Below are 24,834 nucleotides of genomic sequence, written 5' to 3' on the forward strand. Positions count from 1 at the left end.
ATTATTAAAAATTCTGAATTTGTAGGATTGGGATTTTAAAGTATTACCCCTCAACCCAGCCTAACTGAACCAGAAGAGCAGTGAACTCCCAGACCAAACAGGGCTCTCTGCTAACCAACCAACGGTATCTGCTAAAACAGTACTTTTCTTTTTTTTTTCTTTTTTTTAAATAAATTTATTTTTTATTGGTGTTCAGTTTGCCAACATATAGAATAATACCCAGTGCTCATCCCATCAAGTGCCCCCTCAGTGCCCATCATCCAGTCACCCCCACTCCCCGCCCACCTCCCCTTCCACCACCCCTACTTCATTTCCCAGAGTTAGGGGTCTTCATGTTCTGTCTCCCTTTCTGATATTTCCTACCCATTTCTTCTCCCTTCCCCTCTATTCCCTTTCACTATTATTTATATTCCCCAAATGAATGAGACCATATAATGTTTGTCCTTCTCCGACTGACTCATTTCACTCAGTATAATACCCTCCAGTTCCATCCACGTTGAAGCAAATGGTGGGTATTTGTCATTTCTAATGGCTGAGTAATATTCCATTGTACACATAGACCACATCTTCTTTATCCATTCATCTTTCGATGGACACCGAGGCTCCTTCCACAGTTTGGCTATTGTGGACATTGCGGCTATAAACATCGGGGTGCAGGTGTCCCGGCATTTCATTGCATTAAAACAGTACTTTTCAAAGTTTGACATGCATTCAGATCACTAGGTGTTTTTTTTTAATACAGATTTTCATTCAGGAGATCTAGGGGAGGGCTCAAGATTCTACATTTCTAACAAGCACTGTGCATTGAGTAGAAAAGCACTATGGGTCTTTTTAACATCTAATTTATGTGCCTTGGGAGAGGGAAGATATTTTAAGATTATATTAACTCTATAAAATCACCATGAGTCAATTTCATATGGTTCAACCTAATGTAAGAAGCAGGCCACCAGTAGCTCCTAATAGAAACCGGAACTCATGGTATCAATCCTAGCCAAGTTATCTTGGAACAATGAGGAGGCAAGACATCATATCTAAATGTGTCAATTTAATTTAAAAAAATAAAAAATAAAAAAAAAGTAAATGTGTCAATTTAAGCTTAGAGCACAGCCCCACCCTTATACTTGCCAGCCCCTTTCTCACAGTCCCTGACCCCTGCAGAATGCCACCCTGTAGGTCACCCAGTGGCTCAAGGGACTTCTTCCTGCATTTTTCAGTCATGTGAGTTGGAGAGAAGAACCATTCCACTGGACCACCTTCCAATTCCCAACTCTCCAATGCCTGATTCTCAGAAAATGCTAAAATTTCAAGGCATGCCTTAAAGCACTGGCACATCCCCAGGTGGTTTTGTAGGTCACCTGGTGGGAAGATTTTAGCAGATGGCAGGATGTGTTTTGATTCTCATTAAGAAACTTATTCAACACTGAAGGGAGCTATGGTAGGTCCCCCACAGCTCCTGGTTCTTCCACATGGCAACGCTTCTCCACCTGCACAAAGTCCTGCCTGGAGGTGGGGGCAGTGAGGGAGATGAGAGGGAAGCAAATGATAAGCATGGGGCTGAAAACCCTTCCTGACAAACTCTGCACAGGCAAAGCGTATTTGTCAGCCCCTGCCCATGGTTGCCTTTCTGATTGCAGAATAGCTGCTGTAGGACCATCTGCCACCATTGGCAAAATGCACAAGAAGTGAAAAAGCAATAAGCAAATAGGATATTTCAAGAGCAGCAAAACCATGCTCTCTCCATGAAAAGCTCTAATGACTCAAGATGTTCAGGGTATTCTCAGATCCAAGGTTCCATCCACCTGATTGGGCATTGATGGGATATGGATGATCATTGATTCTGTTGCACTGGTTCTCCACTCCAGCTGCCCGCTAGCTGGAGAGCATTTAACAAATCTCAGTTCCCTGTTCCCACTCCAAATCAATTAAATCAGAATTGGGGGAGCAGGCACAGGTGGGTATTAAAAGCATCCAGGTGATTTCAATGCACAGTGAAGGTTTGCAGACCGCTGTTAGAGGTGGTTTTTCCAAAGATCAAAGAAAAGCTTTTTTTTTTTGTCATGGACTGTCTCAACTTCTGGAACCTCACCTCCTTTTTTTAATGCAATACAGGATATTGGTAATAATGTACACTTAGACTTTTTCAGAGTCACAAATCACTTTTACATGCACTATCTTATTAGATTTTCAAATAAGCCTGTGGAAAATGTTCACACCGCTACAGAAAGATATGTGCTGAGCTTGCTGTGACATTGTTTACAAGACAGAAGAAAAAATGGAAACAACCTGAAAGCCAACAAGAGGATGGTTAAATGTGTCATGGAGCATTCAAGCAATAGAAAATTCTATAGATATTATAAAAACTTGGGTAGCTCTATACACACTGACTTATAAATATAGCTACAAACTATTTTTTAAATTTAAAAATCATCAAGTTCAGAATCATAATTGGAAATGATTCCATTGTTATTGGGTTTTTCATTTTTTTATTTTAATAACTTAGAGATTTCTTTTTTTTTTAATTTTTTATTTATTTATGATAGTCACAGAGAGAGAGAGAGGCAGAGACACAGGCGGAGGGAGAAGCAGGCTCCATGCACCGGGAGCCTGATGTGGGATTCGATCCCGGGTCTCCAGGATCGCGCCCTGGGCCAAAGGCAGGCGCCAAACCGCTGCGCCACCCAGGGATCCCAGAGATTTCTTTTATGTATAAAAATTGTATATGTTAAAGCATACAATTTGATGTTTTGATATATTAATATATGGAGAAAAGATTACCAAACTAAATAACATATCCATCAACTCTACATAGTTACTATTGTGTGTGTGTGTAAAGAAGATTTCATTTAAGATCTATATTCTTAGCAAACTTCAAGTATACAATATTGCTAACTATCATCACCAGGCTGTACTCAGAACCCTTGAACTCCTGTATCTTGCATAACTGAAATTTTGTACCCTTTGACCAACATCTCATTACTGTCTCCCCCAGCCCCTGAAAATCACCAAGCTATTCTATTTCTATGAGCTTAACTATTTGAGATTCTATACATAAGTGAAATCATATGGTACCTGTCTTTCTGGGTCTGGCTTATTTCACTTAGCATGATGTTCTCCTGATTCGTCCATGTTGTTGCAAATAGCAGGATCTCCTTCATTTTTATGGATAAATAATATTCCATCTTATTTTTCTTTTTTATTTTATTTTATTTTTTTATGATAGTCACAGAGAGAGAGAGAGAGAGAGAGAGGCAGAGACACAGGCACAGGCAGAGGGAGAAGCAGGCTCCATGCACCGGGAGCCCGATGCGGGATTCGATCCCGGGTCTCCAGGATCGCACCCTGGGCCAAAGGCAGGCGCCAAACCGCTGCGCCACCCAGGGATCCCCCCATCTTATTTTTCTTTACAGATTTTCTTTATCCATTCATTCATCAATAAAAACGGGTTATTTCCATATCTTGGCTGTTGTGAATAATGCTGTAGTGAACATGGGACTGCAGATGTCTCTTTGAGATCCAGATTTCATTTGCTTTGGATACATACCCAGAAGTGGGATCACTGGATCATATGGCAATTCTGTTTTTAATTTTTTGAGGAACCTCATATTGTTTTCCACAATAGTGATATGCCAGTGTACCTTCTTACCAACAATGTACAAGGGTTCCCTTTTCTCCACATCCTCGCCAACACTTGTAATCTCTTATCTTTTCGATAATAGCCATTCTAATAAGTGTGTGGTAATATTTCATTGTGGTTTTGATTTGCATTTTCCTAATGGCTGGTGATGTTGAGCACCATTCCATGTACCTATTGGCCATGTATATGTCTCATTTTGAGAAATGTCAATTCAAGTCCTTTGCCCATGTTTAACCAGGTTATTTGGTCTTTTTGCTATTGAGTTGTATAATATGCATATCAACGTCTTATCGGATACTTGGTTTGCAGATATTTTCTCCTACTCTGTAGGTTGCCTGCTCACTGTTTTGATTATTTCCTTTGCTGTGCAGAAGCTTCTTAATTGGATACAGTCCACTTGTCTGCTTTTGCTTTTGGGCCAGTACTTTTTGGTGTCATGACCAAAAAATCATTGCCAAGACCAATGAATGTCAAGAAGCTTTTTCCCTATTTTTTTTCTACTAGTTTTCTATTTTTTTTCGGGTCTGATATATAAATCTTTAATCTAGCATAAGTTAATTTTTATATGATATGAGATAACAGTTCAGTTTCATTCTTCTTCAGGGGATATCCAGTTTTCCCCCACAACCTTTATTAAAGAGACTATACTCTGCCCATTGCATATTCTTGGCATCCTTGTCAAAGATTAGTTGACTCTAAGTATGTGGATTTATCTCTGAGCCCTCTACTCTGTTCCACTGGTCTATGTGTATGTTTTTATATCAGATCATGCTTTTTTTATTACTATAGCTTTGAAGTATATTGTGGAATCAGAAAGCTTTGTTCTTATTCAAGATTGCTTTGACTATTCGGAGTCTTTTGCAGATCCATATTAATTTAGGATTTTTTTCTATTTCTGTAAAGAATGCTATTGGAATTTTGATAGAGATTGAACAGAATAATAATATGAACATTTTAACAATATTAATTTTTCCAACCCATAAACACGAGATGTCTTTCCACTTATCTATGTCTTCTTTAATTTCCTACATCACTATTTTCTAGTTTTCATTGTACAAATCTTTCACTTCTTTGATTAAGCTTATTCCTAAGTACAGCTGACCCACTTGAACAATGGGAGGGTTAGGGGTCCCAACCCCCCATGCAGTCAGAAATCCCTGTAGACCTTTTGATTTCATGAAAACTTAATTACTGATGGCTTATTGTTGATTGAAAGGCTTACTGATAACATAGAGCCAATTAACACATATTTTGTACATTACTGTATTCTTACAATAAAGTAAGCTAGAGAAAATAAAATTCAATTAAGAAAATCATAAGAGAAAATATATTTACAATATTTTACTGTATTTATCAAAAAAAATGCATATAAGTGGACCAGCTCAGTTCAAACCCATGTTGTTTAAGGTCAATTGTACTTTATTATTTTTGTTGCTATTGTAAATGGGATTGGCTTTATTAATTTCCTTTTCAGATAGTTCATTGTTAGTCTGTAGAAATGACATGAATTTTTGTATACTGAATGTGTATCGGGCAACTTCACTGAACTCATTTATTAGTGGCAACAGTTTTTTGTTGTGGGCAAATCTTCAGTGTATTCTACATACATAACTGTTTCATCTGCAGAGACCATTTTCCTTCCTCCTTTCTGTTTTGGATGCCTTTTATTTCTTTTTCTTATCTAATTGCTCTACCCAGTACTTAGCACTAGAAGTGGCAAGAGTGGGTATTCCTGTCTAAAAGGAAAAATTTTCAGTCTTTCCCCATGGATTATTATGTAAGCTATGGGCTTTTCAGGTATGGCCTTTATTGCATTAATGTTAAGTTCCTTCTATATCTGTTTTGTTAAGAGTTTTTATCATGAAGGATGGTGAATTTGTCAGATGCTTTTTCTGAATCTACTGAGATGGGCATGTGGTTTTTATCTTTCATTCTGGTAATGCAGTGTACCACCCTGGTTGATTTACATACATTAAACCATCCTTGCATCCCAGGAATCAATCCTACTTGGTCATGATGTATAATCTTTTAAAAAAAAAAAGATTTTATTTATTCATGAGAGACACACAGAGAGAGTCAGAGACATGGGAAGAAAGAGGAGAAGCAGGCTTCATGCAGACAGCCTGATGCAGAACTTGATCCCGGGACTCAGGGATCATGGCCTGAGCCAAAGGTAGACAGACACTTAACTGCTGAGCCACCCAGGCGTCCCAATGTATAATCCTTTCAATGTGCTGTTGAATTCAGCTTGCTAGTGTTCCACTGAAGTTTTTTGCATCTATGCGCATTAGGGATATTGTCCTGTAGTTCTCTTTTCTTAAAGCATCGGGCTTTGTTTGGTATCAGGATGATGCTGGCCTCATAAGTTTGGAAGTATTCTCTCTTCCCATTTTTGGAAGAGTTTCAGAAGGATCCCTATGAATTCTTTGAATGATTGGTAGAATTCACCCCACAAGCCATCTGGTCCAGGGCTTTTCTTTGTTGAAGGTACAGGAGTTGATTACTACTTCAATCTCTTTATATGTATTCATATGTTAAGGTTTTTATTTCTTCTTGATTCAGTGTCGGTAGGTTGTATGTTTCTAGGAAGTTATCTATCCTAGATAATTTCTAGGATCCTAGATCCTAGGAATTTATAGATCCTAAATCCTTTATTATTTCTTAAACCCTCCATGTATATGTGTGTGATCTATAAGCACAAAAAAATATCTGGAAGGATATATGCTAACTGTTAATAGTCGTATTGCCTGGGCTGGGATTACACAGACTTGGGGGGAGGAAATATCACTTTTTTTTAGTTTGTTACAAAACTTATACTTCCATACTGTTTTTTGAAAAAATCTATTTTAAAACCACAGCCTGCAATGAATTCTAAGGAGAGACGATCACACCTGTTTTTCAGAGGAAGCAATCAAGTCTCAGTGAGATGGAGTAAATTATTCATGTGGCTAAATATTGGTGGGGCACTAATTTGAACATGTATGAATGCTGTGTTTCACAATTTCTTAAACAGGCGTTTTTTAAAAATTAGGTGAAAGAGGGAAAACCTAGTTTAGTGGAGCCCAGAGCCGAGACTCCCACACTAGCTATGCACAAAGGCTCAACAAGCAGAATGCTAATCTTTGCTGCTCAAGGAGGAAGTTGAGTCCTGCACAATCAGATGATCTTGGCAGGCTGGGGCATCAGAAGCCTGAGCCATCACTCTCTCTTTATCAGAAATGCTGAATCTCACAGACTGGCCATGGTCCTCTCAGAATTCCTGGGCTGACTCAGAACCTAACCATTCCCTGCTCACCCAGGGCCGGGAGGAAGATTCACTCAGTGCCAGCAGCAGCTGTTGACGCAGCCAGGAGAGCACGTCCGCCCCTACAGGGCAGTTCCACTCTTAATAAGAGAAATTCACTTTACACACACTTTAGGGGAAATGTCCTGGGATGGAGCCAGAGCCAGATGGGCACTGAGCTTATTAAAGGCATGATTGTTAGCAGAAAACATTTGCAAATATGTATGGGTACTTTTGTATATGCATACGCTGTGGGTGTATGCATTTTATCCACCCTCCACACACACACACACACATACAGACAGAAACACAAACCTCCCTGAATCCCTTTCGATTACAAGATTGCCTTTACAATTGTTCTACAACATACCTTATAGTTAACCCGTCTGTAGAGTGGATATGCTGTGCCTCACACCTCTTCATGCCAGGGTACTGTTTCTCACTCTTGTTTTTCCCTCCTGCCAGGTGCAGCTCATCCACTATAACCATGAGTTGTATACAAATGTCACAGAAGCTGCAAAGAGCCCTAATGGATTGGTGGTAGTTTCTATATTTATAAAAGTAAGTGTCTTGCATTCTTCCATTCTTTTCTTGCTGTTCCCAGCCCAGTCAGAATACTGGCTTAGGTTCCGTTGGATCTCAGAAATAAAAGGGGATGATGTCCGGCCCAAGAAGACCTGCAGGGTGGTAACTTTCATATCCATGAGATTTATGACAAATGAGGTCCCTTTCATGAAGATGTAGAAATGATGATTCCATTTTAGAGCTTCAGGGCCTGAGGATTCAGCAGCCTTTGTTCTAGAGAGAAGAGAGGGGCTGGAACCAGGGACAGGCTTCAGGTCCCACATCATGCAAAAGAATGCAATAGAAGGGGAGGGGTGCCTCGTGGACTGCCTCCCACCCAGATTAAACTCCTGTCTATCAGTTGTCCCTTGGAAACAGAGATAGAAGGGAAATGTGAGATATCCCTCCTCTCCAAGCACTGCCCTGAACAGCTACCTTCAGCTTCCCTGAAGTTGCTTTGAATGTCACCTCCCACCTTCCTCTCCCTTTCCCTCATAAGCACCCCAGGGAGAAATTAAGCAAAGATCACCCAGGCAGACTTTATGACATTCTTAGGAGGCTCCACATCTCCCCAGCAGTCAACAACAACAGATCTCCAACCAAGAAAATCCTAATTTGTCAAAATAACAATAATAGTCACCTTTAACATTTTGACAAATATGGAGAGAAATGAGTATGCAAATTTAAAGAAAACGAAAAAAGAAGAAATGTCTTTCCAATGGGGAAAAAAAAGAGAGAGAAAAAAAACAAAAGGAATGTGTGACCGTTTCAAAAGTTGGCAGTCACTGTGCTAGCTCCTTGGGAAGTTTTGGCCAGACCATGAGAGGAGATGCCCCAATAAGAACTTAGAATCTAGTGAATGTGATCAGTAGATATCCAGCATTTGTCACTGGGGGGTTTTAGCAGAGTTCTTGTGGTGACATCATCACTGCTCAGGAGAATGGGCATGGGGGCACCCCAGGTACTACCCCCTTTCCCTCCCCAAAAGCATAACCCTTTGCAAAAAGCACTTTGCCCTGCCTGACCATCCCTCTCCAGAGTCCATGCCACCTCCAGAGTTCCTCCCTCACAGAGGTCCCATCCAGGCCTTTCTGTAGCCTGGGCAGAGCTGTACATTGGGCAGAGGCATTTGTGACATGTTGGCCACCAAACTCCTCTAACTTGTCATTAGCAAAGATAGGAAGGGGCTTTTGACCAGGAAAGCATATTTTGGAACTGTAACACCTTCTGAATACCTGATGTGACACCCCAAAGGAAATTTGTCCTGTCACAAATCCTGCTGGTCCCTGCTCTACATCTCTTGACATCATCACAGGCCCTATTATAATGAACAGCAGATTCCTGAATTCCGGGCACTGAGATATGTACTTTACATATATTTTATAACTTAACCCTAGTAATAAACCTCTGAGGCAGTTGCTAGTACCCTTACCTCGCAGATGAGGAAAGTGACTCAGAATCTTCAGCATTCCACCCAAGCACATGTAGCTCTTAGCAGCCCATCCAGGAAAGGAGCTCAGGTCTGGCTTGACTTTAATACTAATGACCTTATTCACACTATATGCCTCCCCAGAAGAACGTGGAGAAAGCAATTGAGATGAAGAAGAGAAAACATGACATTTACGAACATCTGCCCCATATCCTTCTGCCACCTGCAAGTGCAGGGCAAATCCTATATCCCTGGACCAGCCTCAGTCGTGATGTTGATACAACTGGTGCGTTTGCTCTGGGCCATGCTCATTGCTGGGAAGCCTGCAGATATGTCCCACTATTGCCTCCTGCATGTCCAGGAGCTCACCTCCCATGGCCTTCCCATCGCCAGGGTTCCATGTCAGCCAACCTGGGCTGCCCAGTACCACCTGGCCTTTGATGGGTGCCTCAGCCTTGGCCCCAGCTGTGCCTCACTTTGCTTAAAGCCCTGAGTCAGTGGATGTCATTCTGGAAGCTCAGGCATGTTAGAGCTGACAAGGCGATTGATATGCCAGGTCAGCCTCCTCCGTAGCAGATGATGGGCATGTATCACAGGAGCTCACTCTGCACCAAGATTACTGACGCAAGTCCCAGTTGCATGCATGCCCCAGGGGGATGTAGTCAGTGAAAGGATGGGGACTAGCTCCTCCTGCATCTTCTCAGGCCAGTGTGGCCCCTGAGCAAACCTGATGCTTTCTCACTGGATCTCAAAATAAGCCACAGCATTTCTATCTTTGTCCAACATAATCAACTCCCAGATGCTCCACAGCCGAGACTTGTCACTCAGTCATCCTAAGCACTGAGTGTGGGACACAGGCTGGTCCTGTGCTAGGCACGTGCCTAGAAATGAGCCCTTGGCTCCAAGGGCACACAACCTCTGGCAGTCCTCCTCTCCTTCTGAACTATCTGCCCCCCCTTCCCAGATCACTGCCCAGTAGGCAGGCACAGAAAATAAGAGGTCACTCATCTAGGTCAGCTGATCCCTAGAGATGGCACCCTAGTCAAAAACTGAGCCATAGAAGGTTGAAGTTGTTGGCTAAAATCAGAGAATTGTTTATCTGTGGATTTTATTTATCTCTGTCCCCTCCTAATCCTCCATCCTTCTCATGACCACAGGGAACTGAGATTTGGCTGTAATTACTGCTCAATCACACACCATTAACTTCCCACTAAAGCTCACTTATACCAAGTACATCCTTTATCCTCCCTCCCACACCACCAACACACTGGAGCCCACAAATCATCTGTGCGCACTCTGGAAATTTTTCAGTTATTTTTAATCAGCTCAAAAGGGTCCAGTCCCAACATTAGTGCTGTACAGGCTCACTGGGTCACCCAAGGCACCCAATTAAGGGGCATGGTGGATTCCTTACCTTCCATGACAATATATTTTCATCTCTCCTTTCATGTGAATTGGCACAAAAAGGCGGCATCAAGCCATGTTTTAAATGGCCCAAGAGGATGTCAAAGGAGAAGCTAAATTTGGCACTAAAGCTTCTGGGGAGCAGCAGTGTTTGCTTTGGGATGTTTCTCCCTTTAGGAGTGGCTCTGATAAACCCCATTGAGCACTGTCACTCACCAAGCTTCCCCCCTCAGTGTGTGTCTCACCATAACACATCCAGGAAACTGTGTGGGAAAGGAGAGACAGATGGAGGGAAAATAAACAGTCTGTGCTTTCTCCAAACTAAAAATTACCTGTTGCTTATCTAATAATAATAATCATCTGCCACAATTTTTCCAACCCTCAGAATAAATCAGATTTTAAAATGCTGATGTGTCACAGCATCGGATTAGCAGCTGAAGCGTAAATTACAGAGCAGAGCTGAGGCAGGTAGGAGAGAAATGACTGAGATAAACCCTTGTGCCTTGGAAAAGACTGAGCAGAAGGGAGGCTGTTAAAAAAACAGGGTACACAGTTATGTGGGAGTACATCACAGTCTCCAAATGGTGATCCCCTGGCTTGAGCCCCTTGAAGCTTGCCTTGTTCTCCCAAAGAAGGAATTTAGAAACCTGAGGGCATGGGTGTGAAATAGGAACTGATTCCTGGACACCCAGTACGATATTTGACCCATAACAGACACTTGGTAAATATTTTTTGGATGTATAGGCACATGGATAGCTGCATAGGAGGATGGATGGATGGATGGATGGATGGATGGATGGGTGGATGATTGAATGGATGATTGGTTGACTGAATTGCATGGCTTATGATATATTTGATTCATGTGATAATAAGCAGTGATATAAAGTTCTATATTATTTCTTAGAGATTTTTTTTCATCTCTTGATACTTCTATTCTGACTGTTCTTTCTCTCTCACTAACTGCCCTCTTCCTAAAATGTCACTCCTTACCTCTACTTAAAACTCTTTGATGCTTCCCCATTCCTACAGAATAAAGCTTAAATGCCCTCCCATGATATTTAAAGCCTGATAGGAGCTAGCTCCTGCCTACCTCTCTAGCTTTGCCCTCCATCATTTCCCCATACCCTCAGCAACAACCGCATGGAAATACATGCCTGAGTATAACTAGTTCTCACTCTCTCATGTCCATATGCACAGATCATCTGTATATAATTATTTTCTTACCCTTCCTCCTTTACATACTCTACCAGCAAAGCACCTTGTAACTTCTATTCATCCTTCAAGACCCAGCTCACTCTTTAGCTCCCCAGATTCCCCAGGTAGGTAGTCTTCCCCTAATATCATTACGCCTGTGACTCTATCATAGCAATCTTCACACTGCACTATAACCATTCATTTACTCACCTGCCTTCTTCCTCTAGATTGGATGTCTGAGAGTAGAGTGTATGTATTTAATGCTGAATTTCCAGCCACCATGGTATTTGGCACCTGGCAGGCACTCAATGGCTTTGAATGAATAAATGAATGTATGGAGGCAGTGTTTATTCTGGGATAGAACTGCCCAGTCGTTAATATTTTCTTTTCTCTCCTAGGTTTCTGATTCATCAAACCCATTTCTTAATCGAATGCTCAACAGAGATACTATCACAAGAATAACATATAAAAGTAAGTTTGGTTCGATTTCCTGTACAGCAACTATTCTATAAAGGTTAGTCCTGTCTGAAGGCAGAAAGCCAGAACTGATGATCTCCGAGGGCCTCTTCCAGCTTCATGATCCCTTAATTCTCTAGAAAGTCACTCTGGAGAGTCAGAGTTGGCTAAGAAGCGGCTCATTTCAAAAGGACATCCCCGGGGTGCCTTTGTCATCCACGCCTGTCTAAGGCGATAATGATTATTATGATGATGGTCATCGTTATCCCATGGATTTGTAATGAGCTGGGGGACTTGATGAGCTGACAAGCTCCACCATGTCAGCTGGCCACATTTGGGGCTTTGCCAATTACGTGATTGAGAAAGCATTCACCAGGTAGTTTGGATCCAACCTTAACGTTTCCAGAGCTGGAACAGATCTCCCTCTCTGTCACTGGGTCTCTTTTCAAGCTTATGCACTTTTCTCCATTGCTATATGTGATCCACTGTTCTAGAGGACTCTGTCCATTTCCTGGGGTTTCCAGAGTGTTTTATGTCCAGAATCCGTAAGCAGATAAGGGAGAATAGTGCAAAGTTGAAAGGAGAATAAGGAAAAAGGTGCTACTTCTCCCAAAGCAATCCCAGAAGTTGGGAAAAGTTAAGAGCTCATGCCAAGAGATGAAAGTAGTACAGAAAAAATATATTTTTTAACTAATTAGGAGGAAGCAGGAAAGTGGGATTCAAGTCCCAACTTTGTCCTTGAGCAAAAAGCTTCATCAATGTTAACTCTGTTTCTTCATCTGTTATGTGAATAAATTGAACTTCCAACTTCCAGGGTCATTCTGGGTCTGGGATTTTGAATTAAACAATAGGTAAATAATGACTTCATCCCAGTAAAAAGTGGCACGTCAATATTCTTACACCCACATCCCCGCGGAGTGTCCTTCTGCCAAATGAGGAGCTCAGCTGTATCTGCTGCTTCTGCTTCCTGTGGTGATCGGGAAAAGACAGAGTGAATGCTTTCAGGTGTCCCCTGGGACTGCTGGAGGGGGAGTGTGGAGAACCCTTCCCTTGTTCATGTATCCATTCATTTGGAAGACATTTTCTGTACACCTGCCCATGGAAGACACCAGGCAGGGCCCCCAGAACATAAATGGCATACCACCAGCCCTGCCCACAAGGTGCCCACTACAAAGTCACTTCTGTATGGAAAGGTTGGGGTGCAGAGCAGCGGGGTGGTGAATGAACATGGAGAACCCCAGCACACTAGATGGACATCTCCTAAAGGATGGGGTTGTCTCCAAAACCATTCTATCCTTCCTCATTAGAGCCCCAGTGGAGTCCTCTCTAAGTGCACACTTAGGTTGCTCATCTAAGGAAGGCATTTCTGTCTCGTGTGCAAACTGCACATTTTATAATTGCCCATAAAATGTTATTAGCCTTTTAACTTTTTTGATTAAAAAAGCATGAAAATTAAATAAAATGTTTTCAACTCATCTTGAATTTGCAGGTTAGAGACCATGAAAAGCCATGAACTTGCACATTAAGCCCCACCACACAATCTAACAGATTGCCAGCTGCAGAGCCAATTATCAGTGGGACTTTCATCCCCACCCCACCCCCAACAGGGGGCTGATTAATATTAAGCGACGTGGCTGCTGTGGAACATGAAAGGCCCGATGGGGGTCCAGGCTGTGGAAAGATGGCCTTCCTCAGGGACGGGTACCCATTCTGGGACAAACAAGGGGCTAGAGAGCCAGCCTAACAGGACTCATTGGGACCAACTGTGGATGGCCATTTTGTGGCCGAGAGAAATTTCAGCTTCATCTATTTTGAATGAAGCATCCCTGCTGACTGCTGCCCCATCAGCTCAGTGGGAAGAGAAGGACGCCCTCTGGCAATGGCTGAAGTGGGCAGCTGCGTGAAAACCCAAGACCTTCATTCAGCTGTTCGCTTGCTCACTCCACAAATATTTATTGAGTGGCTCCCAGGTGCCATGAAATAGATCAGTCGAATACATTTTCTCTTCCCAAGGTTCTCACTTTCTGAGTGGGGAGACAGACCTATCGTAGTACATTATAGAGATTTATGTAACGAGCACAATGTGGAAAGTCTAAAGAGAGTTCTTTGGAATCCAGAAAATCTGCTTAGAATGCATGGCAAGGTTGCAAAGAGCAGGTGCCATTTAAATAAGGACTGAATAGATGAGTATCTATTTGCTGGCAAAAGAGAGGCGTGAGGGGAGGAGGAGGCAGGGAAGAAAGGGAGAGAGGATAGGAAGGCAGGCAGGGCGGAGGGGAAAAGAGAGGGAAGGAGGGAGGACATTCCAAGCACAAAGAGGAGCATCCTAAGCAAGAAGAGCATCCCAGGGACTGTGAAGAGTTCAGAGGGAGGAGCTCTGCCTTGGGCGGCAGTTCATTGCAGTGCCCACAGTATACACAGTAAACATGGGTAGGGCCTGAATTAATGCAGGTGTGAGTGGCCCCTTCAAGTAGCAGTAACAAGGGCAGAGGGGGTGACAAGAAAGGTGGTCTGGGTTCAGATCTTGAAGGGTCTTAAAACCTTCTGAGGAGTTGAGGCAGAAGACTCATTTAAAGAAATGCCCTTAGGAATGCAAATGGAAGGGAGTGTGAGCACCTCTTCCCCTTCTGTCCCTCATAATCTATCTGTCCTGGCCGAGGAAGAAGAAAGGGAATGAAAGCAAGATAAAGGGACCCCACATGGGGAGAGGTAACCGCTTTTGGCCTCCTAATCACAGGTATTTGTGCTCTTACACTCTGGGCAATAATGGAGGTGTTCCCGTTAGTACCTTTATCACACGCCGCAGCGATAATGAAGGCCCTACCTGTGGGAATGGCCTCGACACTGCTATGCCCAGGACACTGTGGCCGAAAGGGATTGATTTGCTCAGCAGGAGAGCGCCAGCACTCTTCCATCCACTAAACTTCCTGAAGCAGCCAGTCTGTGGAAGATTGGTCTGGTGGCAAGTAGGGGATGTTCTGAAACAGGAATCATTCACTAGGAAGCCACCAGTGGGTGAGAAACATAAGCCTGGAAGCCTCCCCAGAGGCTCTGTAGACATGCTAGCATTAGCCCCTGAGTTCCAGTGGAGACAACACTACCTGCTTAGGGGCATCTATCAGATACCCTGCTTCCATACTTCTAAGTAAGATTGAAAGAAACCAATCCCTGCCACCACTGCCACCCAACCACATTACCCAGGGATACCTGACCTTGTCCTCCACCCACTCTCCCAGCCCATTCTTCTACTGTTACCCAGAATTACACCCCCAGCATAGCTTCAACATGGTACCCACTCTACAATGTGCTCAGCATCAGGATTAAAGAAACAACACTAATGAGCACTTTCCACATCTCAGGCTCTGTGCTAATAGCTTTACATGCAGCACCTGAGCTAGTGTTCATGAAGTACCCACGTTTGGAGTGGTATGACTGCTATCCCAATTTACCAAGGCTGGAAGAAGTGAAGCAATTTGACAAGGGCACACATCTAGTAAGTGGCTGTGTAAGTCAGCAACTTCTGCCTAATGAGCAAGCATTCAAGAAGAAACACTGGTTTCTCCTGCTGCAGCTGTGAGTCAGTGGGGGGGACTCTGCTTCCAGCTGCAGGTCTACAGATCAGCTAGTGTGGGTTGGCTTCACAGGACAGTCACTTTTCTGGGATCAGGTAAATACCCACGGCAAGTACTTCTCATGGCAGAGGTCAGAAATATGTGATGTTACTTAAGGCTTAGGCTTGAAACTCATAAACCGTTACTTTTGCCCACTTTTAACTGGCTAAAACAAGAGAAATGGCCGAGCCCCACAGCAAAATCCTCCTGTGGAGGTGGGGATGGGAAGGAAGTGAACACTTCCTGAATGATAATCTAGCCTTCCATAGTGAGAGAGCAAGGATTCAATCACAGGTCCTCCCAGGAACTTTTCTATACCTTCATCTTTCCATCATGTTTCCTCTCTAAGGATAGGGAAAACCTTAGCTCTGAGGTCTTAAAACTCATTGTAATGCTGATACTTTCGCGTTGCATGAAACTTGGCAGCATGTTTTTTTCTAAATTTAACTTTGGTTCAGTTTCAAGATCTGTCTCCTCTCTTTTTGCATTTGTTTCCACTAGGAAGGGATAGAAACTAACCACAGAACTTGTGGGCACATTGAAAGTTCGGGTTCATCCCATCCCATCCCCAGGTCTCTGCAACTCCTGCCTGTATCTTGGCAGGGGACCACCAGTGGAAATCAGCATCATCCAGGCTATGGTAGCACTGCCTTTGTTAGCACACAGTTACCTGAGAAGGCGTAGACATTTATTCCAGATGGGGTCAATCCTCCCCATCAGTCTTTCTCTTGGAAGCCATTGTAATGAGAAATCAGTCTAAGACTTTGAGCAGAAAGTGACATGATTTACTGACAAGGATCACTCTGGTTGCATATTTGGAAAGAGACTGTAGAGGGGCAAGTGTCAATGCTAGGAGATAATTGCAACCATCCCAATGACATAACAATGTCAATCATGATCCCAGTTGAATGTGAAGGGGGCGGCAAGAAATGATTGGGTGTATTTTGAACAAAGAACCATGAGATTCTTGATAGATCAGATTTATGATGTGAGGGAAAGAGAGGAGTCAAGGATGACTGTAGCTTTTAGCCTGAAGACCTGGAGGGAAGACATTCCCATCAGTGGAGCTAGGTAAGGCTGTGATGAAGCGTATTCATGAGTGGGGAAGGGAATCAGAAGTTTCGAACATGGTAAGCTTGAGATGTCTATTGGGCATCCAAGAAGAGGTGAGGAGTGGGCAGTTGAGTATATGAGTCTGGATTTCAGGAGAGAGAACTGTAGATATAAATGTGGAAGTCATTGGGATCCAGATGGCATTTAAACCTGGGTGAAATCATGAGTGAGAATAAATAGAGGAGAGAGGCGGGACATGTCCTCATTTTTTGAAAGAGCAGCTCAAATCCCTATGACTTAGGATTGCAAATCATTTCTAAAGATATCTTTTAATTCCCACCCTGGAAGAGGCTCTTGCATGTCTGTCTTATTAACTAGGCGGAGAGGGGCAGGTGAGTGGGAGCAAGCATGGACCTGTGGTCTGGGGGGAATCACCATAAAATGGCAACTAGTAGGTACATAGTCCATTTGCTTGAGTTGGTCACAAATTAGAGGACTAAGAGGAAAAGGAACTGTGCAAAAACATTCTATTGAGCCAGTTAAGAAAAATCAATGCCAAGGAATCGGTAAAAGAAAACAAGCAGGAGAATCTCGCCAAAAAGACTGGAAATTTTGGAAGCCAGATACCATGGTGGTGAAACCACCATACTTATAGAAAGCAATGTGCTCTAGCCAAGAGAGATGGAATGAAGCAGCCCTGGGCTCCCAGCCCTACCCCTTCCTTGGCTGTATGACTTCAGCCAAGTTTCTTAATGATTCTGAAATTATAATTTCCTCATCAGTAAAATGAGGATAGTAACATTGATGTTGAGAAGGCTGGGGTCAGGATTAAACCAGGTCATCAGTGAGTTGCCTAGGCAATGACTGGTATAAATGAGGCACATTATCTTGTGCATTCCTTAATTGTCCAAAGGTGGTGGTCACATCCAGTTTCCTGAAGGGTGGGAGACAAGTCACTATAATGTCAGATAAAAACAATGTTCACGGTGAATACTATGCTGGGCGCATAATACGGCTCACTTTAAATGAAGCACAGCTCCTGTGTATGAACCCATGCACCGGATAGTAATGGCCTGGTGAGGTTCACTTTCCTTGGAAGCTTAGATTTCATATGTCTGAGCAAATCTTATAAAACACCCTCACAAACCCAGACCGACAATGGAAAAGACCAGCCAGAATTAATTTCAGGCTGAATTTAGAAAATCTTCTAAAGAAAATCCATTTTATTAAAGTTAAATTCCCCTTCAATAGACTGAGGGTCGAGACTGAAATCAGGACATTGAAAAATGGATTTTCTGAATGGATTTCCTAGAGGAGATATCAGTAATTTACTCAAAGTATTTTAATTTTTTAATGTGGTATATTGTAAGAATGCCAATATCCCTCCATCTTCCACGTGTTAATTAATTAGCAGCCACAGAGTTCCAATTACATAAAAGGTACCATTCTTATCATTTTAGTATCCACCTGATTTCATCAAGCTGGTGTTATTTTTTTAAAAGAGATTTTATGATATTTTCAAGGGTGAAACCAGTAACTAATGGAGTGCAAAGAGCCTTCATAAATGGGGAACAGGGAGTAGTTATTAGAACATTACATATAAATGAAGGCTTTCTTCCCATGTCCTAGAACAGTGTAACATTTCAGTGGCTTCGTTCTCTTTCAATTTCACATATTCCATTCATTTCATAGATTGAAAATACAGTGGTGAACTTCAGTCCAGTAAGGATCCAAAAGATCCCAGATTCCAAATTTTAAAAGATCTGGCTCTTGTCTTAATATATTCCCTCTAAGGAAACAAGGACACACAACCGAAGGCACTCCGAGAAGAAATTTTAAATGTGCTTTTGGAGCACAGTACGAGCCCCTTAAAAGATTTTTTTTTCTGTCTTGCTTCTTTAAAGCTTTGCTTTGGCCCCCCTTCCCTGATTCCAACTAAAAGATAATTGCATAGGCAAGGACAGAGCAACTTGTAACTCTCTTGTACGTCTCGGGTCCTTGGGAAGTGTTCTGGGCACATGCTCCTTAGAGGGATGCAGCGTTAAATGTGACGGAGTATCACTGGGGAGTTTGAGCATATTGCTTCTGGTGCCTTTCTCTGTGCTTAATTGAACTTGTACTTTCATTTCAAAAGAATGGCTTTGGAAATGTTTTCACAGAATGAGAAATGCAGCAATCACTTGCCATGTTGCAATCTAAGTAGTAACTCCAGGAAGCAAGGGACAGGAAAGGAGGGGCTTTACCTCTATGAATACAATTCTCAGAGGCCCTGTTTTTCACCAACTGTTTGTATAAAACACAAAACAAATCATATGACTTTATTCTTTGGTAATTGCCTTTCTTCAGTTCACTCGGATTTGCCTCAGATTACAAGAGGAAATGTCATTCCGTATGAGAAAATTGCCAAATAGTTCCTTATTGATCAGAACCAAGCCCGGTATCGATCCCTGGAACCACCGTGTCTTTTTCTCATTGGTACCGCTCTCTGAATGGGAACTTCATAAGCAGGGAGCCCCGCAATGTTAAATCTCTCACTTGTCCACATAAGTGAACACAACACTTTTAACAGCGGCTGCCATTGAAGCTCGGACGAAGGGAAAGATTCCTCCCACTATGCAGTCCTAGGCATATCATCATAGTATATTTTTCTTATTTAAAAAAAGAAGAAGAAAATGTCAGCTTGAGAGTTGTATCCATCACTGAGAACTCAGTCTAAGATAAATCACAGATTCAGCAAGAGCATGTCATAAAATTAAAAGCACATCTGTCAACTTCTCCAGTCATTTGAAAGAACAAAATTGGGCTGCTAACTGCATGGAACTATTCTATCTCTATCGATTATCTCTATCGATTATCCCAGGCGTCTCCCGTACTACAAAGATGTAGCCGACACATAAAGAATTACAGAAGTTGGACCTACTGAGGATAAATTTACCTGCATAAGCTTGTTTATGTTGAAGGCTGTTTGGGAGTCCATAGATTTTTTTTTTCACCTGAAGATGACTTTAGCAATTATCCACAATAGTCTGGTGCCCACAGTAAGAGGTTATGGGACTTAGCCATGAAGGAAGAGGAAATTCCTGGCAAACCACAAGCTGAAACTTAGACTCGGATTAAGATTCATGCTAGAAGTCAGGGCTTTGCCCTCTATAAGCTACATTCTCATATGACAGGTAGTTAGATAGAGGAAAGGTGGTTGGAAAGATGATAAAAGAGAAATACGGAAAAAAAGAATTAGAAATAAAGAAAACTTCTCTTTAAACAGAAATTTTGTTTGAACTTCTCTGTCACTTCCTTTCAATAAATATTCTTAAAGCAAACAGACCACCCCACTGGCCTCTGAGCTTCCCCTCAAATCTGTATGTCTCTACTCACAAGCAACTCTAACCTCTAGATCTTCGCCCTCCTTACTAATGAATAAATAGATCCATGAGAGTCTGGTAAGCACAACCCATCACCTAGAGCATTCGTTCTTAGACACCTTGCTGTCTCAGGGCCCAGAGGATAACTGTGACAGGTTACACACTGATGGTTTTCTGCTGGCTGCTGCGTAGACAGCGGAAGTGGGGGATACTTCGTTCCTGATCTGGTCAACCATGGAACGCACCCCAGTGTTCCTTGACACCAGGGCTGGAAATTTCTGAATTTGCCCATATTCTTTTCTTGGCTTCCATGGCCTTTATCCCACCAAATATACTAAACAAGTCTCCATGGGGAGAAAAGAAGATGTAAAAAGATCGCCTGTGGTTCTCAAATGCCAATCCCTAAAAGCTCGAACACTGACTTAATGGCAGCCTGAGGCAGAGTTGGGGGAGTCATGAGAAGAAACACTACATGTTAAATGCCCACTGATTTCAGCAATGTAAATATGGCAGTGTAAATAGATGCATTTGGCATAGAAACTCGGTAATGCCAGATAGGGACCAATCTCACCAATCTCACACCTACCCTGATGTCTTGACGAGTGATATACATGGGGGGAGCAGCCGGCAGCATGTATTTCAGCCAGTGGTATGGACTGGAGTCTCAGAGATCTCTTCCCCATTATCTGACAAAGGATGTTACCTCTTCTTCCTTTAGTTTCTGCCCAGCGCCATCACCAGGAGGAGCTGCTGGGCAGAAACTGGTTTACTGATTCATCCAATCAGTGTTCCTTGAGCACCCGCCATGTGGTGGGCCCATGCCTGGGCCTGGGGATTCACAGATAAGAGACAGAAGCCCTTCTCCCAAAGGTTGACAGGATGGTGGAGAGTAAGTTATTTAAATACTAAGTTTAAATACTAAGTTATTTAAACTAAGTTTAAATACTAAGTTATTATTGGCAAGATGATTCAATAAATATGGTGACAAAGAAAGGCACTAACCCAGCTGGGGATAGCCAGGAGAGCTCAGGGAAGTCAAGCAGTGCTTATCCCAAGAAAGTGGTCATCCTAAGCAAGGAAATAGGAGGTGACATAAATGCTACCCAGGGCCGTATGCCAGGCCCTGTGCCAAGTACAGATCTTCCTCAACCATGGGGTGATGTTTGATAAACTCATCAGAAATTGAAAATATCCTAGGTCAACAATGCATTTACTATACCTAACCTACTGAACATCATAACTCTGCCTAGTTGACTTTGAACATGTTCAGAACACTTATATTAGCCCACAGTTGGGCAAAACCATCTAACGCAAAGCCTATTTTATAATGAAGTGTTGGTTATCTCATGTAATTTATTGAATACTGCACTGAAAGTGAAAAACAGAATGTAAATGGTTGTGTATGGGTATAGAATGGGTGGAGGTTACTGGTTGTTTACCCTCAGGATCCAGGGGCTGATAGGGAGCTTTGGCTGGTGGCCCAGCATCACGGGAGATGATCCTACCGCATATCCCTGGCCTGGGAAAAGATCCAAATTCACAATTTGACGTTTGATTTCTACTGAACGAGTATTGCTTTCACACCAATATAAAGTCGAAAAATTGTAAATTGAACCATCCTAAATTGGGGACCATCTGTACTTGAAAAGTGTGATCTTATTTGTTCTTCAAACAACTCTGAGGCATGTACTCTGTCTCAGTTAGTTTGGGCTGCTGTCATAAACTACCATCAATGGGTGGCTTGCAAACTATAGAAATTTACTTCTGACAGCTCCGGAGGCTGAAATTCTGAGATCAGGATGCCAGCATGGCTGGGTTATGGCGAGGTCCCTCTGCTGGGTTGCAGAAATCTTGTTGCATCTTCACATGGATGAAGGGGTGAGAGCATTCTCTGGGGTCCCTTTTATAAGGGTGCTAATCCTGTTCATGACAGCTCCATCCTCACGATCTAATTATCTCCCAAAAGCCCTACCTCCTAACATGGTCACATCAGGGGTTAGGACCTCAACATTTGAATTGGGGAGAGGGGGACACATGCATTCAGTCCTGTGGTTACCCCAACCATCTGCATACTAAAGATGTGGAAATTGAGGCTCACATGGTTACCTGCACGTCCAAGGTCACACAGGTGAGCTGCAATGCCAGCATTAGAACTCAGGTCACACTCTTCACACTGGGTCTTTCCAAGTTCTGTAGCGTGAGGAAGTAAAAAAGGCAAAAGGTGTGGCACCTGGCTGGCTCAGACAGTGGAGCGTGCGACTCTTGATCTCGGGGTTGTGAGTTCAGCCCCGTGTCCAGTGTAGAAGTGACTTAAAAATAAAATCTTAAAAAAAAAAAAAAGGCAAAAGGTGAAGTGTGAATATTCACAGGATTCATGAAAAGAACCAAGTGGCGAATGGGGATTGATGGTGGGAGGGTGGAACTGCCCGCAAGCCGCCCAGTTCTCTGATGGAGTGTTGCATCCCTCAGGGGACGTGGGCGAAGAGGAACCTCCTGGCAGGATCCCAGCAGGTGGAGTCTGGGATCCGGGCACAACAGTGTTCGGAAGCTCGCGGTTACCCTGCTGTGTGGGTTAACTCCCCGACATAGCGTCTTGCTCCTCGCCTGCCCCCCCACCGCCCACACGTACCAACACTTTCCTCAAATATGGATGCAGCACAGAGGCTGCTGATGGTTTCGGAGAAACATAAATGTTCGTTTCCTTTATCCCGGTCATGCCTGGAATGCCCCTCGTTCTACGGCCCTCTTCGTTCCCTCCTCCCCACCGCCCCAAATAAAATAAAATACAATAAGAGCAGCATGCTAGAGTACCCAATATGCTCTGCGTGCAAGCTTGGTTAAACAAATCACATTGACCTTTAATAAAGATGTGCCGGATGCTTCCTGCTCTCATTCAATATGTTAATCTTCGGGCCAAACCGCCATCAGAGCAAGCACCATTAAGTGCAGAGCTGATCCCGCTACTCCCCTGCTTTAAACCCTTCAGTGGCTCCACATCGCCTGCGGGATGAAGCCCGAACTCCCAACAGCGCAGAGAAGGGCCTCCCGGGTGTGGCCTGTGCCCAGCACCAGCTTCATGTCACGCACACCCCTCCCTCCCCCTGCAGCCACCAGCACTCCGGCCCTCAGCCTTGGTGCATCTCTCTCTCCATCCTCAGTTCTTTCCCCGGCGGAAATGTCGACGGTGCCCTTGACAGCCACCCTGCTGCCAGCTACACACTGATTAACTCCTGTCATTCAAAATGCAGTTCAGGTCAGCTCCTCGATTAATACTCTCCTGAGTCCCACCCCCAGGCAGAACTGACAACCTCTCAAGGCACCCAGTACAGCTCTATGTCACCATCTCTGTGGCTCCTTGCTGCATTTACTTGGTTGCATCCTGCTCACCTACACCTAGCTTAGTGCTTGACACATAATAGGGGCTTAAGAAGTGGAGCCAAATGATGGCAAGTTGACATAAGCTTATTGTGCTGACGCCTGATGTGACGCCCAAGGAACATCACGTTGGTATGAGCTCTGGACACCGCGGCTTTGTTATGGAAGCACCTGACCACATAGGCCAGAGTGCAGACCCAGTCTAGCCATATTCCAATCACAGTATCTCTCCTGGGCTTGTCTTGATTCCCTCATGTTTGGATTGGAGGATAGACACATTAAAATGTAAATTGAAAGAAAGTCCTTTCTCCTAGGGTTGGCCTCCAAATCCAGCTTGAATACTCCATCTGTCCTGTGGTCATTTTGCGGACAGGGTCCAGATATTCAGTTCTCCCCCACTCAGGGTAATCAGAGGCCAGGAGGAGCAGTTGGGGCTGGAGCAGGCCAACGGTGGTTTTATTTATATCATTCCAAACCACTGGATCAGTTGATTTGTTCTTAATTCAGTTGACAAGTGAAGGAGCACTGAAATTCAAGTTTCCTTGGCAGAGATGACTCTTTTTTATTAGAGAAAATTAAGTGAGCAATTTATGGAGAGATGGGAAAGGAAGGAGGCCTTTGCCCAGGAAAATGGATTAGGATCCCTGATGCTCAGGATCAGAAGGTAGGAACAGGCCTGGCCAAGGTACACTTATCACCTGATAGCTGAGCCTGCATGTATTTATTTTGTCATTTGTTGTCTGTCTCTTCAGTAGAATTAGAGTGGGCACTGCATCTATCTTGTTCACTGCTCTCTCTCTAGACCCTACCTAACCCTATGCCCAGCACAAACTGGTGCTTAGTGAACATCTGTTGAGTGAATTAATGACTTTGGTCTGGAAGTCAGGAGAGCTGGCTTTCATTTTCCACCCTATAGTCAGCTAGCTCTGTGACCTTAGGCAGGTTACTGTGCCTCTCTGATCTTCTCAATGGGGATGTTGTTATCTGCCTAACCAATCCTTTTTTTTTTTTTTTTTAGATTTTATTCATTTATTCATGAGACACACACACACACACAGAGGCAGAGACAGAGGCATAGGCAGAGAGAGAAGCAGGCTCCATGCAAGGAGCCTGATGTGGGACTTGATCCCAGGACTCCCAGATCATGCCTGGGCCAAAGGCAGGTGCTCAACCGCTGAGCCACCCAGGCGTCCCATGCCTGACCAATCAATGTTACAGGTTATTGTGAGGTTCCAGATGTATGTGGAAGTCCTTTTTTACCATTATATGTGCACAGTACTAAACCTGAAAGATTATGTCAATCACTGAAGAGTTAGTCCTTTTCCATTAGGAGTTAAAAACATGGATGAGAGACTCTAGGAAGACTGGAGAAGCCAGGTAGTTCCCTCCATCTGCCAGGCATTGGGTTCCATGGGCCTCCTGGACCAGCCACAGTAGTGGACACTCATGACAAACTGGAGGTGCAAGAC

The 24,834-nt window shown here is 43.4% G+C and overlaps 1 protein-coding gene across 4 annotated transcripts in view; it reads left to right on the forward strand.

Annotated features, from left to right (window-relative positions):
* Positions 1–24,834, forward strand: part of CA10 (carbonic anhydrase 10) — a 482,388-nt gene that overhangs the window by 449,837 nt on the left and 7,717 nt on the right. For all 4 annotated transcript variants that reach the window (XM_041726075.1, XM_041726076.1, XM_041726073.1 and 1 more), the window contains exons 6-7: positions 7,383–7,478; positions 11,907–11,979. In XM_041726075.1, coding sequence (XP_041582009.1) covers positions 7,383–7,478; positions 11,907–11,979 — 169 coding nt within the window. The remainder of the gene's footprint in view (positions 1–7,382; positions 7,479–11,906; positions 11,980–24,834) is intronic.

The sequence above is a fragment of the Vulpes lagopus genome, chromosome 12 (assembly GCF_018345385.1).
Source record: "Vulpes lagopus strain Blue_001 chromosome 12, ASM1834538v1, whole genome shotgun sequence".
Lineage (NCBI taxonomy): Eukaryota > Metazoa > Chordata > Mammalia > Carnivora > Canidae > Vulpes > Vulpes lagopus.